The sequence below is a fragment of the Grampus griseus genome (assembly GCF_964374135.1).
Source record: "Grampus griseus genome assembly, chromosome: 14".
NCBI lineage: Eukaryota > Metazoa > Chordata > Mammalia > Artiodactyla > Delphinidae > Grampus > Grampus griseus.
This window is the reverse complement of record NC_139008.1, coordinates 19,156,004-19,173,554: the sequence shown is the minus strand read 5'-3', so window position 1 is coordinate 19,173,554 and position 17,551 is coordinate 19,156,004. Positions and strand designations below refer to the sequence as shown.

Genomic DNA, 17,551 nt, shown 5'->3' with positions numbered 1-17,551 from the left:
CAGGAATACAATAACTTCACTAACTTGTTGCATTCAAATGTTTACTAGTTAGCATACTGAATGACAACAAGCAAATGGTACACGAACAACGAGTACACGTCAAACAGGTAAGAGAGGCTTATAAGACTGCTAGACACTTATCGGCTTCTGGCTCCCAGCCCCAAAGCAGTATGGTAAAGAATGCAAACACATGTTGCTTTCTTTTGAAAACAGGAAAGGAAGCAAGCAATTTGCAGTCTTTTTTTCCCATCCTTTGCCAACCGGAGGAGTGAAGGCAAAGCTGGTTCACTCCGTGCCTAGTGATCCTTGCGGCATGGAGGCCATGCCCACAGGCCAGCACCTGCAAGAAGGCTGGGGTGTCTGGCACCCACTGCCAGCAGATGCTGGCCTCCTTACCTGCTGTCGCCCGGGCTGGGCCCCTGCTCCAGCATGCCCGCAGAGGAGGGGACAGTCCCACCCCCTGTGCTGCTTTCGGCCCTAGAGCTCTGGGGAGGGGGCTCTGGGCCCGCTGGAGCCAAGGTGCTGCCATCTGTGGGCGGGAGTGGCGGCTGGAAAGCAGGGGATATGTGCTTTCTATTTAGGGTGCCACCCCGCCGGTGAGCCTGGAAGTCCATAAGCTTCACACCAAAGCTACACAGAGAGAAGAAACAGTCAACAACACACCATGCAAGCCGACTACTGACACAGAAGCCCATCGGTCCTCGCGCGTAAAACCCCACACGCAGGGACAGCCACCCAAGTTGCCCAGCATGCAATGCAGCGGCAAGGACCAGATCAATGGTCACTCCTGTTACCCAGGCAAGCAACTCAAGGGGGCTTTAAACTTGGACCTGGTACCCATCGATGCCCTTTCTCAAAGTGGGTATGGGCAGCTGAAAGCAAACGGGCAGGCTTCATCTTGAGTAAGTGACATCATATTTGTGTTTTTACTTCCATAGTACGATGTACAAGGCGATTATCTCGAACCTGTGTGTTTGGGCATCAAGGTGGAAGCTGAGTGCAGAAGTACCACCAGTGGCCACGTAAGGCTGTCACACCGCACTGCCTCTTAGGCTGAGATGTGCAAACACTGGTCTATGCGTATGCAAAGAACGTATCTGAAAGGATGTGTAGGATTGGAAAAATAGTTGCTTTTGGGAAGGGGATGGTGGTTGGAGGACAGGTTAGAAGGGATATTCACTTTTCACTGAAGCCCACTGGTGTATGAACTTTAACACTTTTCTCCAGTTCAAAAAATAAAAAGACACATGGCTCCCTGAGCTTGTGGCTACTGGGTCAGTTGGCGGGGGGAATCCATCCAGGAAGATGGCCAAGAACTGTTGATTGTGTGCTAACTAGACCCATAACATTCCATGTTGTAACTTAAAATACATAAAGGCTAATTCTGTAGAGGACAGAGTTTGTCATCAGGAAGCACTTCTGAATGTGGGTTCAGAGAAGTGACAGAATAGAAAAGTAAAGCTTTTTCCTTTTCTATGGGTTAAAAAAAAAAAAAAAAAAAGGCAAAACAGAAAACAGACCACACTAAAAGACTGGGCAATTAGAATAAGAGCTTGCTGTTTAGTTTTAATGTAAAACTACTTTCAGTAACATTGTTGCATGTATGCGAGAAAAGCACACGACTTCTAATTCAGCATTATCGGTGAACACAGTGGCACTGCAGCACACATGTCGGATAGATGGGCATCTGAAGGCAAAAATCCCAAATAGCCTTAACGACCTTTGAAAATCCCACAAATCACCCAAGGAGCCTAGCAACAGAGACTAGTACTGTCTCTCACGAGTCCAACACAGGCTTTTTTTTTGATTCCAGAATTGGCAAACACTGAGGTTTCTATGGTTGGCTTCCAGTGAGGGGTCAGGTTATACAAAGAATATATGTCTTCAGACACCAACTCGCACACGTCACTGTGAGAGGTGGGTTGTTCTCACATTCGCTCCTGGACAGACGTCCACAATACCTAACGTTTTTTTTTTCTTTTTCTTTCTTTTTCCCCAACCAAGTACATTTAGGCGAATTTGTAACATGTGTGTGATGCTACTGTGTAGGGCTTACCAGAGACCACCCAGTTAAGCTTGAATGCGTCAGGTATGATTGTTAACTGACAAGCTACACACCTACTTTGGGGTCAGATTAATGTTTGGAATGGACTGAAGCAGAATTCCTGAAACTAGCTGGACTCTAACAGGCCTGGGTGCAGGCCACTCCCCAACGGCAAGGCCACTGAGGCAGGACCAGGGACGGTGGGCCCACCGACTCCTCTCCGAGCCATCGACCGCTGGTGTGAAAGTCAACAGCTCTGCACACACCTCTCCTTCTTCACCAGGTCCCCCTCCATCACCGCCATGCTGGCAGGCCGCTTCCTCTCCAGGGTCCCCGAGTCGACAGGGTCATTTCCAGTGTGGGACGAGTGATTGGAATTTGGGGTGGTGAGAGGTACGAATGCTTCTGATACATTAAATTCCACCTCTGCCAGAAGAAAGAAACAAGTGTATGTGAGACACAGGGCACAGGGGTGAGGGAGCTTGAGGACACCCCACTGGAATAGGAGCCTCATTCTTCCATCCACAAGCCCTCACTATTTCACAGGTGGAAGCCCCGGGCACTCTCACCTTCTTAAAGGACAGTTTACCAAACCAGGGTGGCGGGTAAAACAAGAAAACCAGAAGTAGGGGAGGGGGTATGACTCAGAATCCAAGTCACACAACTCCCCTGCTTTCCTTTCTGTTAAAAAAAAAAAATCATGGAATACCGAAGAGGAATGTGAGCATGGGTTATACTCATCTGAATCATAAAAAATAAGATATGTACAGCTTGATATTAAATAGAAATAAAAGGCAACATCAATCCCATACTGCCTACAGCAGATTTTGAAGACTCGTTTTCTCAAGGGAAATCTTGGACAGAATGACAATATTCATTCATCCATCTCACATTTACTGCACAACCTTACATGGGTGGGGCGTGATTCTCGACGGCGGAAGTCAGCGGTAAAGAAAAGATGAGCGTGCCCTGGCCTCATGGAGCTTACACGCCAGAGGATGACAGCAGGGCTGCTCTGGGCGAAGCTGGGGTGGGAGGTCCAGACTCCCAGCACTTGCCCAACCGGTACCCGCAAAGGGAGCCATGGAAGCTCTGAGGATCCCTGCATATTCAGTGTCACCTCTTCTATAAAGCAATCCCGGGCACTTTGTGCCCAGCACGAGTTGTCAACTCATTCCCCATCCATCTTCCTTCTAATGTGCCATGTGTTACAATTTCTCTGATGATGAAGCCTCCTTCTCCAGTGACCAAGCTCCTCCAGGGAAGACAGCATGTCTTCTTACCAGCAAACATATGCGCCTAGGGAGTGTTCAGTATACACTGGCTGAATGAATGACTCCACGTTAAGTGAAACAAAGTGAAACACACAATAATGTGGTTACTGCTTTGTCAAAATATGAATGCAAATAGTCTAAAAAGAAACGTGAAAAAGTGAAGCCAATTATGTAATCATGAAGGGATTACTGAAGTATCTGCTTCTTCAAAAAGATTTTTTATACTATTGTTGTACATTATTGTGCTTTTGGAGTCAGTGAACTCGGAGTGGCAGTTACCTTCGGGGAAGAACCAGTTGGCATGCTGAATGATGGGTTCAATGACAGCAACCACGTGGACGGATGTGGCCGCTGCCATTTCGGCTAGCGTTCTGCAAAGGAAGTTCACAAAGTTAAAACACCTCCCCTAGGCAGCCTCTGATTTCTGCAGGTTGAGTCAGGGCAATTCAATATTTTATATCAAAAGGATAAAACATTTAAGTACAAATGCAAAAATTAAATGTACAAGGCCCTGGCCTAGGGGTGTGGCAGTGATCACCCAGGAAGAAAAATTGCCCTGACTCGGCTGTCACTTCTTAGTCTGTGTTGTGATAAGAACTAGGTCAGTGACCAACAGTGTGTCAAAATGCTGGTTTCCAGTTGTTTGGGGACAGGGTTGCATTTACCCACTGGCACAGTCCTTCCCCTGGGAGTCATCTTCTAAGTCCCCAGATCACCACAGACCCATTCTGCCTAGAATGCAGCCAAGCGTACGCAGTGTTTCAGGGTGCCTCTCATCAGCAGAAGACCTGGGCCCCCGCATTTACACATATTATTAAGGCTGTCACGCACGTATGTGGACTGGTCCCAAGATGCACGTCCCGAAGCTGACTGTGTCCGAATGCCCAGGGCCCACGAGGAAGAAAACAAAGAAGAATCGCTCCTGCTGTTGAGGGGCTCATATCCAGTTCAGAGTCAGAACACGGGAAAGCAGACAAGCTGCAAGGGCCTGACATTTACTGAGCACCTACCACGTTCAGAGCCTCAGATTCCTCCCTGCATTTAATTTTTACAACATGGGGACTGTTCTGAGGCCTTATAAATGAAGACACTGAATCCCTGATAGGCTGGATCCCACACCTGACTGCTCCAAACCTATCTCCCGCCCTCATTTTATCACTCTGACCTCTCTTTCCATTGGGGAGAACACTTTCACCCCAATTTCCAACCAGGTGAAAGTTCTAGCTCCTTTTAAATTCCAGCTTAAAATGCAAGCTCTGTCTGTAAATTACCCTCCCCACCTGTTCACACTTCCCTCTGCCCATCTGGATTCTGATCCCTCCCGTACCTTAGAACCTTAGAACTGGGGAGGAACCGTCCACTCGTGTTCTTTGCAAATTTTTCTTTTTGAGGAGGTACTGTTTGTCTATTGATTTCAAGACCTTTTTACATATCTGGATATGTTTTGAGGAACTCCTAGTTTGTGAATTGCCATTTATTTAAGGAGCTTTCTGACTTACAGAAGTTTCTAGCTGTTATAGAGCTAAATCTACTTGTTTCCAGAACTGATTTTATGTTTATAAAATTCATTTATATCCCAAAAGCTCATAAATATTTACCTGCCGTGTTTATGCTTATTTATTTATTTTTTAACCTGCCATATTTATGACATCACTCTTTATATTTACCTCTGTGGTCTTCCTGGAATTTATTTGCTATAAGATGTGATGTACTATGTAGTTAGCTTTTATATCCACTTATCTTTGATTTGCTTTATGACATTGGATCTTTGTAGAGAATCTTATAAATACTTTCTGAAACAAGAGTGAGCATACATGAGGGAATGGATGAGTTAAAGACAGAAAGATTTTGATTCAGAAAGTCCCTGCATTTTTTGATGGAAATCTGAACTGCTCATGGTTTTACAAAGCTGAACAGCAGTGATGGGGGCAGGGAAGGGTGGCGAAGCTTAAGGACACACTCTACGGGCCCCACCACTTCCCTGCTGTGCAACCTTAAGCAAATTATTCGTGCTCTCTAAGCCTCAGCATCTTCACCTGCAAAAGTGAGGACAAAAGCACCAACTCCAAAAGAGAACTTGTGAGGATTAAATGGATCATCATAACACCACCAAACAGAGCAGACAACAACGTGAGTGATTTCCCAGACGCTTTCTAGCTGACCTCCCTGATCCCTCTCCTCCAGTCAATCTACAGCTCTCATTGCCAACAAATTACCTTTCTAAATGCAATCTGATCAAGTCATTCTGCTGAGAAATTCTGATGCTCCCTTCCCCCCCACGACCCGTAAAATAAGTTCCTAACATCTCAGCAAGATACGTGAGGCCCTTCCTAACCCGGCTCCAGCTCCATAAACCTCGGCCACAGCCTCACGGCCCCTGTGCTCAAGTTACATGAGACCACGTGATTACGCGCCCCCCAACCCTCCGCCAATATAGACACCAGGCCCTTTCACACCCGCTGTGCGGGGCTCATTCAGGTCCCACGCGTGGGAAACCATTCATCCATCAGCCCCTCAAGTGCCATCGCCTCCTGAACTTCTCAACCTGAGCTGTTTCCTCCTTTATAACGTCTGTGATACACAGACGTGTATGCGGAGCTTATCACCGCACTATAGCCGTCCACCTGCCTGGCTGCCCAGGACTGGGGCCCCTTGAGGACAAGGTCTCCTACACCTTTGTGTGACCAGCGTCTGGGACACGACCCAGCTCACAGCAGTGCTCCGAGAAAGTCAGCTAAAGGGAAAGATCAACTTCAGGAGTGAGTTACATTTCTATTGTTTCCATCAGGCGGAAAGAAGTTAAAATAATAGGATATGGGAAATGATTACTCACCCTTCATTTTTGGCCCATAGCAAGTTAGGGCCTAACACGATTGCAATGTTGCTGGGAGTCATTTTATTAATGTCACTGGTCTGAGCAAGCTTTGCAAGGAACTTGATTAAATACCTATGGAGCAAAAGAGAAGGGGGAGAGCATCTACTCTGAAATATTTGGAGGAATAGTATCTCCCTGCCTGGGGGGCGCTCAGCCCCAGACTGCTCAGGTGCTAACTGCAGGGTGTTAAATGACTAAATCCAAATCCGGCTCGGGGTGTGTTCTTTGTTTCATGGAACAGATAGTTTAGGGCTTGAAAGGTGAAAACAGATCAAACGTAAACCTCAAAGATTTGATCTCTATATGCTGTGTATTTCTAATCCGTTTCTCCTTTATGCCCTATCTACCCCGAAATAGATTATACTATGATTAACAATGGGATCAATGTTTTTAATACAAACATAATAAAAAAACAGAAGTATAGTCATATTGCTTAAAAGAAACTGTATTTGAAAATGCTTTAGGCTGTAATTATGAAGATATCCAATCTATCATATAGATATACTCTCTTATGTACAAGAACAGCACTATAAAAGCAAAAAATTAAGGACAACCCAACTATCTACCAATAGGGGGCTGATTAAATAAATTACAACACAGCCACACAGTGGAGTACTATGCAGTCATAAAAAAGTAAGAAGTACTGATATGGAAAAACCTACAGGATGTATATTAAGCAAAGAAAGCAAGGAGGAGAATGATGTATATAATATACATTGCCATTTGGTTTTTTAAAAAAGTGAAAGCTGTGAGAGAAAGAAATGTTTGTACATATGTATATGTATATATATATTTGATTCTATATGTATCATCTCTTGCTGACAGGATATATAAGAAACTGAAAACATAGTTTGTGTCTCAGGAGAGGAAGTAGGGTGGCTGGGAGAGAGGAAGAGGAGAGAGATTTTTTCCAATGTACATCTTTGAACTTTGAACCACGGGAATGTCCTCCCTATTCAAAAAACAATTAGTAAACATTTTAATGAGTAAATTAAACAAAATAAAAGGCTAAATCCCAAAGTAAAAGAACTGTAATTCAGTCTCCACCATAAGACACTAAATGGGCTAAGAGTACCTGCAATTCCAAGCTGGGTGTGTTAAATGAATCAAATAAGGAATATTATATATATCAATGCACTCATAAGGCAAAATTGAGAGTTAAGATGTTAAAAGAGAATGTTTAGCTTAGCTTGGTGACAGGACCTAAGACTGAAATGAACGGTCAAGTGGCATACCAGAAATTTCACCAGTCAATTATTTGTCATTTTGGACCAAATCCTCTCACAACATTTTCTTTGGTTTTAAATGACTTTGTTACCTGGGGCTACCTTTTACCCTTCTCTCTATGCTTCTTCAAAGTTATATTTTAAGTCAAAGGGAAAATAGAGGTTAAATCCTAGAAAGTTATTCCACGGTAAAATTTCCTAAAAACATAGTCATTCCATAAACTAATACATAATCTGCATTTCTTGAAATTTTATTTAGTAGGATGATTTGTGCTCTGCTTAAAATAAATTATGTAGCATATATGAAAGATATTACAGAAAGTACAGCTATTGTTTAATTTTTGCCTTGTAGATACTGGACAATTTAGACTCCAAATCCAACATACTGTCAGTCAACCTTTCCACAAGAATTTTTTTCCCCAATAGCTGCAACGATAAAATGATCAGGCAACTTACCTATTAATGCCAGACACAATCAGTGTGCTTCAGGTGCATCACAGTAATATACACCAAATCCCCTTCCCAGCAAACCCGAGTTGCTCTCCAGAGCATTTTTTTGATGTGCCAAACAGGCTTGAATTAAACGGCCTCTGCTGTGGATTAAACCATTCTTCACTGTAGCTTGGTGGCTTAATTTGCAGAATGCCAATCATACATACCTAAAGTTAACAAAATTTTGTGGTGGCAACTTCTGACATGTTCTCCACAAATCCTGAAGTTTTTTGTCTTGATCTTGTACACTGAGAAAAACAAATTTATTCATAACCATTTATTAATGCTCATTTTAGGAATACCTGTGTTCATCTGCTATATTCACAGCGATGCCTCTACTGACAGAGAAAGCACAGCTGGAAAACAGCACAGCGGGAGCTCCCTGGTGGTCCTAGTGGATCAGGTTTGGCACTTTCACTGCCATGGCCCGGGTTCAAGCCTTGGTCAGGGAACTGAGATCCCATGAGCTGCGTGGTGCAGCCAAAATTTAAAAAATAAATAAATAAAAAACGTTTTAAAAGCCCATTTTTTGGGAAAGAAATTTGGAGTCAAATACTAACCAACATACTCTGAGCAGTTAGTCAGCCTTGCCGAGACTCAGTCTCCTGATGTGCCAAACTGGGGATAAGAATGTTAATTCTGCCAAGTGACCGTGAGGCTTCAGAGGCAGAACAAGGAGGGACCCCCCAGACCAATGCATGGCACACAGGAGACATTCGGAAAATTCTGTCTAGAAAACGTGCATATTCACGTACAGCCTTGGGGAGCCAGATGCTCCCAGCACCCAGACCCCTGGGTCTCTCCCTGCTCTCAGTACTGCTCAAAGGCTCCAGGCCAAGAAGCCCTTTCTGTTGTGAGGCAACTGCTGGAGGTCTTCTGCTGCAGAGTTTCAACGTGCAAGCTTTCACAGGCCCAAAGAGCCTGCAAAGCAGAGTCAACTCTGCCCACCAGCAGCACAGAGTGTTCGAAGTTGCCCACACGACATGCCTTTGGACTTAAAACCTCCTCCACAACTGAACCAGCCTGCAGAGCTTCGGGTAGGGCTTAAACATGATTATACTTTAGAAGCTAGTTGACGTGTCACCGGGAGGGGATGACAGTTCTCAAGTGTAGAAGCAACACACCGGTGGACGGATACCTTCCTTTACAGCTTATTTCCTCACAGGATGAGTTTGGGAGTCTCAGAACAGAGAGAAGAGTCAAGGCCTAGGAGAAGCGAAGAAGCCCACCCAATACGAGACCCTAGAACCCCGACCTGACACTGAGGGCAGGTTCCATTCCTTCAGCCCCACAAACACGGGCACTCACGGCAGGCTGCGCCCTGGGCTGGGTTCCAAGGACACAACCAGACCAAGGACTTACTCTGACTTTAAAATCCTCACCACCTACCAGGGACAAAGTCTCTCACTCCACAGCTACGGAGAAAAGCTCAGATGCCTGGTTCAAGTGACGACATAAAGCTCGTCGGAGCACACAGCTTATTTGATGGGAACGGGTGACTGCATCTGAAGACGGGGGGAGGAGTGGAAGGGCAGGGGAGGTGTGTTCCTCTTCCCTTACAGGTGAGGAATTAGGCACCTCTGAGTGAGAACCGGGAGGGACAAGTTGACAAGGATGTGGGCTGGTCGGCGGGAGAAAACCTCTAGAACTTTTGCAACAAGACTGCCTTGCCTAAACCAACTACTTCCGGGCAGACGGAAGCTGGGAATGGAGGGGAAGGGATAAACAACAGCTCTAAATACACTATTTTAATGTTATTATTATTTTTTTATAAATTTATTTATTTTTGGCTGTGTTGGGTCTTCGCTGCTGCACGCGGGCTTTTCTCTAGCTGCGGTGAGTGGGCGCTACTCTTTGTTGTGATGCGCGGGATTCTCATTGCGGTGGCTTCTCTTGTTGCAGAGCACTGGCTCTAGGCGTATGGGCTTCAGTAGTTGCAGCACGCGGGCTCAGTAGTTGTGGCGCACGGGCTTAGTTGCTCCGCTTCCCGGACCAGGGCTTGAACCCGTGTCCCCTGCATTGGCAGGTGGATTCTCAACCACTGCGCCACCAGGGAAGCCCTTTAATGTTATTTTTATGATCCCCAAGGGTAAGATGATTTACAAAGGGGACAGAGTATTGCGTCGTTTCCTTTAGCTTTTAAAACTAGGTGTTCTTTAAACTTACCTTGCAACTTGTGTCCATTCTTCATACAAATTAAAAGTCATCAAAGGTTCAGGCAGTTCCCGTAAATAGGACTTTAAAGCACCTGAAATTATTAACACCCTCTTTGAGTATGACAAGGGGCAAGCCCGGAACTCTCAGGATATATTATTTTGCAAATTGAAATGATCTCAACGATAACCGTTCACAATGTACAGAATAAATCATGAATTGGCAGGAGTGGTTACAGAATGAAATGCTCATAGAACAATTTCCATCCCTCGTAAAATATATTGAGAGATCAACTGAAAATAAAATTAGTTTCAAAGCTATCTTCTTAATAAGACATCATCTCTCTAGGCAGATGGAGATTTGGGGGTAAAAGGGAAGAAAATAAAAGCATGCCTCTAAACATTTGGATTATAAGCTACCTTCACCTTTACTTGATAATCAGGAAAACAAAACAAAACCCCCAAAACAGGACTAGAAAAGATATGTATGTGTAAGTGCACGCACACATGCTTTTCAGTTTTATTTGTCATTTCAGTTTTGTCACTTAAACTTATAAGGAGACCATTTAACTGTCACTTAATATTGGACCTTTAACTGATGATCTGTTACCACCTTGAGGGCGCCTCCTTGGAGCTCACCTGCTACAGCATGGGGGTCTGAGTAGAACTCATCCAGGTGAGAAGTAGAACAGTCTAAAGCAGCTTTCAGTTTCTTTAACTTGGAGGCCCCAGCCCCAATTCGGAAAAGGCCCTAAAGACATGAAAAGCCGTTAGTATCAAGTTCAAGTTGTGAGCCTTACACTGAGTGGCAGTAAAAATCTGATGGAAGAGCCTTCCACCCACCCCGCCCCCCCAGCTCCAGCACAGCTTATCCAGGAGAGCTGCAGGGCTGTCGGGAGGAGTAAAGAGGACTGAGCTTGTACCCCGGGCAGAGTGACAGGCAGAGAGCAGACCATTTTCAATCAGTGCTAGCTCGTGCCCTGCCCCATTGCCAAAATAACCATGCCTGTTAGGAATCTATTTAAAAGCTATATTTCATACTTCCACCAGGTTGATCACCATGGATTTTCTAAATTTAGGAATATTTTTTAAAAACTGAAATCTCAAGAAAAATTGTTAGGCTTGACTACCGGTCACTTTCACTGCCCTAAATGTTACTCGGAGAAAAACCCATGACAGGTCAGCCACGGGAGCAGGCCTGATGGAGATGTTGGGCCAGCACTTATAAACTTGGGCTTTTAGCAACATTAATCTAGGCAGAGTTTCCCAACCTCAGCAGTACTGACACTTTGGGCCAGATAATTCTTTGCTGTGAGGCTGTCCTGTGCACTGAAGGATGTCTAGAAGCATCCCTGGTCTCTACCCCCTGGATAGACAGTAGCAACTCTTCCCTCTGCTCCCCAAGTTGTAACAATCAAAGATGTCTGCAGACCTTGCCAAAAGTTCCCCGGAGGCAGTGAAACCGGCCTTGGGTGAGGAGCTCTCATCTAGGCTGTTAGGAGCTGAGGTGACGTTGATGGGGTCAGGGTGCGGGGGCGTGACTGGAAGCAAGTGCAAGGAAGGTTCCCCAGGGGGTTTCTTGATCTGGGTGCTGATTACATGGGTGAGTTCAGATGGTGAAAATGTATCAAGCTGTTCACTTACGATACATGCACTTTTCTATATGTACGTTACACTTCAATACTAAGCTTTCAAAGGTTAAAAGAAGACTTGTGTTTTGATTCTAGCTCTGCCCCGGCATGAATTCCTCGTGTGCTGAATTCCTTGTCTACACAAGAAGAGTAATGAGACCTGCCCTGCTTGGTTCATGGGGTTTTCTGGGTAAGGATTCCACAAAATAAAGTATGTAAATGCCCCTCCCACTTCCACCCGACAACACAGTTCTACACAAATATAAAATTCGTGTTATTAGAAACTAAAGCTCATGGGAGCTCTGGTTCTATAGCACCTCATGAAATTCATTTTCACAAATCACAACCACAGTGTAAAATGAAATAATCAAATGGGACCAACAAGAAAAAGGCAGAGTGTACTGCAGGTAGGCAAGGTAAGTACTGCTCTGTGAAACCTCTGTCTCATTTAGGGTCTACCACGGCAACATGGACAGGGTCTCAGCGTGAAATGTGGTCACGGTGAGCGCGGTTGGAGAGCCACTGGTCCGCAGAGGCCGGCCGGGGCGGTGGGGCCTCACCTCCTCCTTCATGCCCGTCTCCAGGAGCAGCATGACGCAGGCCTCAAGGGGCAGCGCGATCTCACGCCCGCTCCGCTTCAGGTGTTCTTCCAAAGGCGTCCCGAAGGCGGGCTTCTCTGCCCACTTATCTAGAGCAGCAGACCATTCAGTAAGACACTAGACAACCTCACGGCATTGCCAAGTTATTTCCTCCCCCAAACTACTGAAGGGGATTTTTCTTTTTTTTTTTTTTTTAAAGCCCGTAGCCAAGGATTTGGAAAGGGGGAAGCATCTATTCTCTTCGCTTTTGTCAGTTCCCATTTACTAGGGTACAAAATGTGTGCCAGGCTGGGGAGGTGACCAGTAGATCAGCGCCCTGACGCGCCCACGTGGCACCCAATGCAAGATGCCCAGTGGAAGCTGCGATGGTGCTTCTAGCCCAGCATCACACCCGCATTTACCCGAGACGGGTGGGCTGCCTTGCGCTAAAACCAATGGTCCATCTAGGCACACTGTTTTCACTGAAATTTATCTAGCCATGAAAAGCATAACTGGTCTTCTACCTAGAGGACGAGAAGTAGACTCCTTCCATTAAAAAAGGAAATAATTTCTTAAAAATTTAAACACAGGCCAAGCATTGTCATACAGGACTGGAGAGGGCCCATGCCAACCCCTATTAGAGGTGACATCTCCAGTACATGCAGCACTTCTGGTGCCATATCCCCAAAGAGTCCAAGGCTCTGAGTAGGAGAGAATGTAGCCCCAAGGCAGCTGAGGCTGGAGGCTGTGCCGACAGCAGCAAAGCAATACTGCATATTATCTTCCAGTCATATGCTCTGCTTCGTTCCACAAAAGATTTGAGGCAGCTTAGCAAAAAGACATACAATAAAGCGGGAAACAGAAACAGGCATTTCGGACATGGATGTATTGAAGGGGAGTAAGAGGGGTGTGGTTGGGCCCAGCCTGCCTGGCGGGGTGCAGAGATCCAGCACTGACTGAGAAGCACACAGAAGCCAAAGGGGGCACACCAGCTGGTGGAAAATACTCCACTGGGGAAGCGTGGTTCTTTCCAGCGACAGGAAGGGCTCATGTCCCTCTCAGCCTGCGGACGTGTGTCCTTCAGCCACTCTGGTATTCGAATCCTGGATTCCAGGCAGGCAGTGTAACCCTAGCGTGGCTCTGACACTGCCCTACACGTGAGAGCAGGCGGGGCCCATCACAGGAAGGAAAGTGAGATCCCACAAACCCGCAGACCTGGGCGCTTGTGAAAAGTCAAAACTTGATGGCAAGAGCAAGTAGGGTAAAGGTTAAAGGAAGGGGTGGGGAGGGCGGAAGGCAGTGGCCACTCTCAGAACTGTCCGGAGGCCCCTCGTCCCTGGCTTCAGCCCCGGCCCTGGTCAGTGGAATTCCAAACACAAGAAGCATCCAAGGGCCTGGCCCTTCTCAGAGCTCTGCGACAGTCCTCTCAAAGGCCAGATCTTACCTTGAATACTTTCTCCCTTTCATCTAAAGCAATGATTCTCAACACAGGCAGAAAAGGGCCAGCTGACCCTTCGCCTGGGCGGATACATCAGAATCACCCAGGGGGAGTTCTGCAAACGACTCCTGCCGTCACCTCCCCATGCCCGACCCTACTATGCTGAGAGGCGGGCACAATCCAGACTCCTGCTGGAACTTTCTAGTAAACCCTGGACAGGGTGCCCTCCCCCACCTCGGTGGAAGGTTGGCAGAGGGTGGAGGTGAGAGCCGCTGACCTAGAGGCCACTCCGGAGGCAAACTCCACCGCAGGGGCTGCTCCTCAAACCACAGACCTCTGACATGCAAGGCCCTGCAGCAGGCACCCAGAGTTCACAGCGGCCCCCCCGCCCCTGGGATGAGAGCAGTCTACGTGTGAAGAAAACACAAGACACACAGGCAAACGCACAACAGCAATGAACAAGACAAGACGTGTTTGCTAAGCCGTGGCAGAAAAATGGTATAGACTAGGGTCGCAAACACAATCGTCTGCAGGGGCCGGATGGGCACTGGAGGTGCGGGATCGGGGTGGGCAGGGCGTGGTCGGCCAAGACGCAGCAGCTGCTCCTTGGCGTCAGAGCAATGTCACCACGCGGGAAAGCAGACCCAGCGTCGCCAGGCCCTCTGGACTTTCAGGAGAAGCCAGAAGTTAGCACTGTTATGTGAAAAGAGTCTGATTTTTAAATGACGGCAATTAGTTTAAAAAGAAATTTATTTTTATTTTTAATGAGATATGACTGTTTGCGACTTCTGGTGTAGACCATAAATGCTAGAGTGATTCAGGAGACGAAAGTGTTCACTGTTGGCTTCAGTTGTCAGAGAAGGCTTCTCAAAGAAGGGGAGCTTGGCGAAGGTCTTAGAAGATGGACAGGAATTAAATAGACCAGGAGGACTTAGGCTGAGAAAAGACCAGGGATCCTGAGTCTGGGGATGGACACTTTATTCCACACTTGCGCACCGGGCGACAGGGGCATGGAGTAGAGTGAGGCAGTGAGAATGACGAGGAGGGCACAGCAGAGGGAAAAAGGCACCTGGCGAGAGGGTATCAGAAAGGAAGGAAAAGATGGCTCCAAGGTTTGAAACCTGGATTGTTTGGAGAAAGGAGGTACCAAGGAGACGGAGGCGGGGAGGAAAGGCCAGCTGGTGTGGGGGAAGCATCAGTTTGCTTCTTGAGATACGCTGAGTTTAAGGTGACAGCCGGTCATCAAAGGGAACTGACACTGAGGCTGAGAGGATAGAGATGCAGGTGTCAGTGGAGGCCACCAAAATGAGGGGATTTTGAGAGAAAAGGTGGGAGCGAGGGAGAAGAACACAGGAGAAAGGACTGGATCTCAGGAAAGGCTTGACTTCTGAGGAGGGGACAGACATGAAGGAAACACAGCCTCAACAATGACAGAAAACAATCGAGTGAAACGAGGGGAAAAAACTGACAAGAGACGGCTCAAGCCACGTCAAATGCCAGAACGTAACAATCAGAATCATCTACCCATTGGGACTTGCAATGTTTCTTTGTCTGTTTGTTTTAATAGCAGAGTGACTGGGAGTAGAAACCAGACTGCAAAGTGTTAGGGGTGGGAAGGGGGTTAGAAAACGGAGGTGGCCGACGGAAATGAGTCATTCGAAGAACCTCCCAGGAAAATGAAGGAGAATGCAATGAAACGGGGCATCACACTGAGGACAGGCAGGTACCGAACTAAGGCCAGCCGACCGAGAGTATGAGACCAGGGTGCACAGGGGCACGGGGCAGACGGGCAAGTTTTTTTTTTCTCCTACCGTAAGGACACTCTGAGTCTTTCTGAAAACAGAGAAGAAGGAAGAGGAGGACAGAACTAAGACGAGAGGCAGACTTGCGGACAGGCAGAGGTGAGAAGGGTTGAATTCCAAGGCTTGGGTGAAGGCGGCAGCCTTAGAGAGAAAGAAGAATCTCATTTCCTTCACTGGCTACTCCCCCTCACACACCAGCTTCCCTTGTTCCATCCTAAACCTCTTCCCTGCCCCTGCCTGTTCCCCATGACTTTCTGACATACTTCTCTAGGGAAAATAGCCTTGGGTAAAAATAGAATGGGAGTTTAAAAAAAGGGGGCATGGCGCTGCTTAAATCTTCTCTTTTTTGGGCCCGTTAAGTCAACCTTTCCAAACCAGGCTTATAGCCATTCAAAGGCTAGGATGATGACGTTTACTGTTTTGTCCTGGGCAGGGCCCTGCACACAGAAGGTACCCCACAAACACAGGCTCCCGGTGCTCTGACCTGGGCCAGCAAGAGTCGGCCCCTTGCGAGGCTGACTGTTCGCCAGCAGCTTCATTCCTTTGCACTCTGACTCAACCCCATTACCCACGGATCAGGAAATGGGATCGCTCTGCAAAGCAAGGGCAGCTCGTCCGCTGAAGATTGGCCCAGCAAATCAGAGCCACTACACTCAAGATGGCTAAAGACCTGGCTAAGGGGTCAGTCAAGACATAGCATTTTCTTTTCTTTTTTTTTTGGTCGCGCTGTGCGGCATGTAGGATCTTAGTTCCCCGAGCAGGGACCAAACCTGCGCCCCCTGCAGTGGAAGCGCGGAGTCTTAACCACTGGACCGCCAGGGAAGTCCTAAATAGAATTCTCTGATTCCAAAATCTAAGGACTTTCAGGCACAAAGTCACACCCTGCTGGGATTGCCTGCAATTTAGGGGAGGAGGAGTGGTATTCTTGAGGGGCCAGTGTGTACGCACAGACATAACCAGCCCCATTCACACACATGCTCAGTCTCTTTCACAATCACAGAGTCATCACACTCAGCACCTGGCTTGATCCTCTTTCAGCTTGAGACCAGTGGTTCTGTCTGTGGCACCTGAGTTCCAAATGTCAGGACTATATCATAAGCAAAAGAGTATAACAGGTCCAAAGGTGACAGAGGAATGTCTGATCATTTACTGATCTCTGCTGATAAGATGCTCTGATGGCAAATCAGAGAGAATTAGAATCAAAAGAGTTAATGTTCAGTTTAAAACTAAACATCAAAGGAAAGTCTGGTCCACTCGTAAGTTGAGGGTAGGATCTGCAATGTGCTTAAATATGGTGGGCAAAGTGAGTGCTGATGAGAACAAGATCTGAATGGGGTGGTCGTGGTCTCACAATTCAATCACACTGATTATGTGCCTGATGATGCGGTATCAGGTACTGGCTTCTAAAATTCCTTTTGGGAAGTCCAAAATTTTTTCATAGGATGTATGCTCTTGGAATCACAGGGCTAGAATTAAGCCCTATGAAACAAATAACTGATTTGCAAAAAGATAATTAGAGGCTAGAATGTTTTGAGCCTATTTAGAGGATAGAAAAACAGATGCTTCCCCCAAAGGGTGCAGCTTTCTCTTCAACTGAAGATTTCAGAAGAACTGCAAATGTTCCATTAGTATGTTAATTTGCATTTGGAAGAAATTAGAGAATGCAGCAAGGGAAGATGAAGGTGTGCTGGGAAATAGTGCCCGCCGAGGCAGAGAGGCTTTGTCCAAAGGAAATGCATGCAAAGGAGCTGAGTAAAGAAGAACAGAGGCAGAAGTGGCAGAGGCGAGAAGAAGGCATCAGGCCAGCACGCAGGTTACGTTACCTTGATGGGCTCGCAATTCGGGAAGGGCCTTTTCTAAGACTGCTAATGCTTTTCTATGGTAATCTGCTTGAGCTTCTAATAACTGAGAACAGACCCACATTCAAAAACAAAAGTAACGTTAGCATTGGATGGACACACACACAATGGCTGAGCAAAACCAAAAATGACATCTTTTGCAAAAAAGCTAAAATGACTCAACTTTTACAATGCTTTAA

The 17,551-nt window shown here is 46.6% G+C and overlaps 1 protein-coding gene across 4 annotated transcripts in view; it reads right to left on the bottom strand.

Annotated features, from left to right (window-relative positions):
• The window catches only part of ARHGAP17 (Rho GTPase activating protein 17), a 90,150-nt gene that overhangs the window by 17,947 nt on the left and 54,652 nt on the right, over positions 1–17,551 (bottom strand). For 3 of the 4 annotated variants that reach the window (XM_082669662.1, XM_082669665.1, XM_082669663.1), the window contains 9 exons: positions 17,337–17,418; positions 12,256–12,383; positions 10,704–10,815; positions 10,078–10,159; positions 8,079–8,159; positions 6,152–6,265; positions 3,598–3,689; positions 2,311–2,470; positions 397–630 (listed from right to left, as the gene is read on the bottom strand). In XM_082669662.1, the coding sequence (XP_082525788.1) occupies positions 397–630; positions 2,311–2,470; positions 3,598–3,689; positions 6,152–6,265; positions 8,079–8,159; positions 10,078–10,159; positions 10,704–10,815; positions 12,256–12,383; positions 17,337–17,418 (1,085 nt within the window). The remainder of the gene's footprint in view (positions 1–396; positions 631–2,310; positions 2,471–3,597; positions 3,690–6,151; positions 6,266–8,078; positions 8,160–10,077; positions 10,160–10,703; positions 10,816–12,255; positions 12,384–17,336; positions 17,419–17,551) is intronic. The other variant, XM_082669664.1, reaches the window with a different exon arrangement.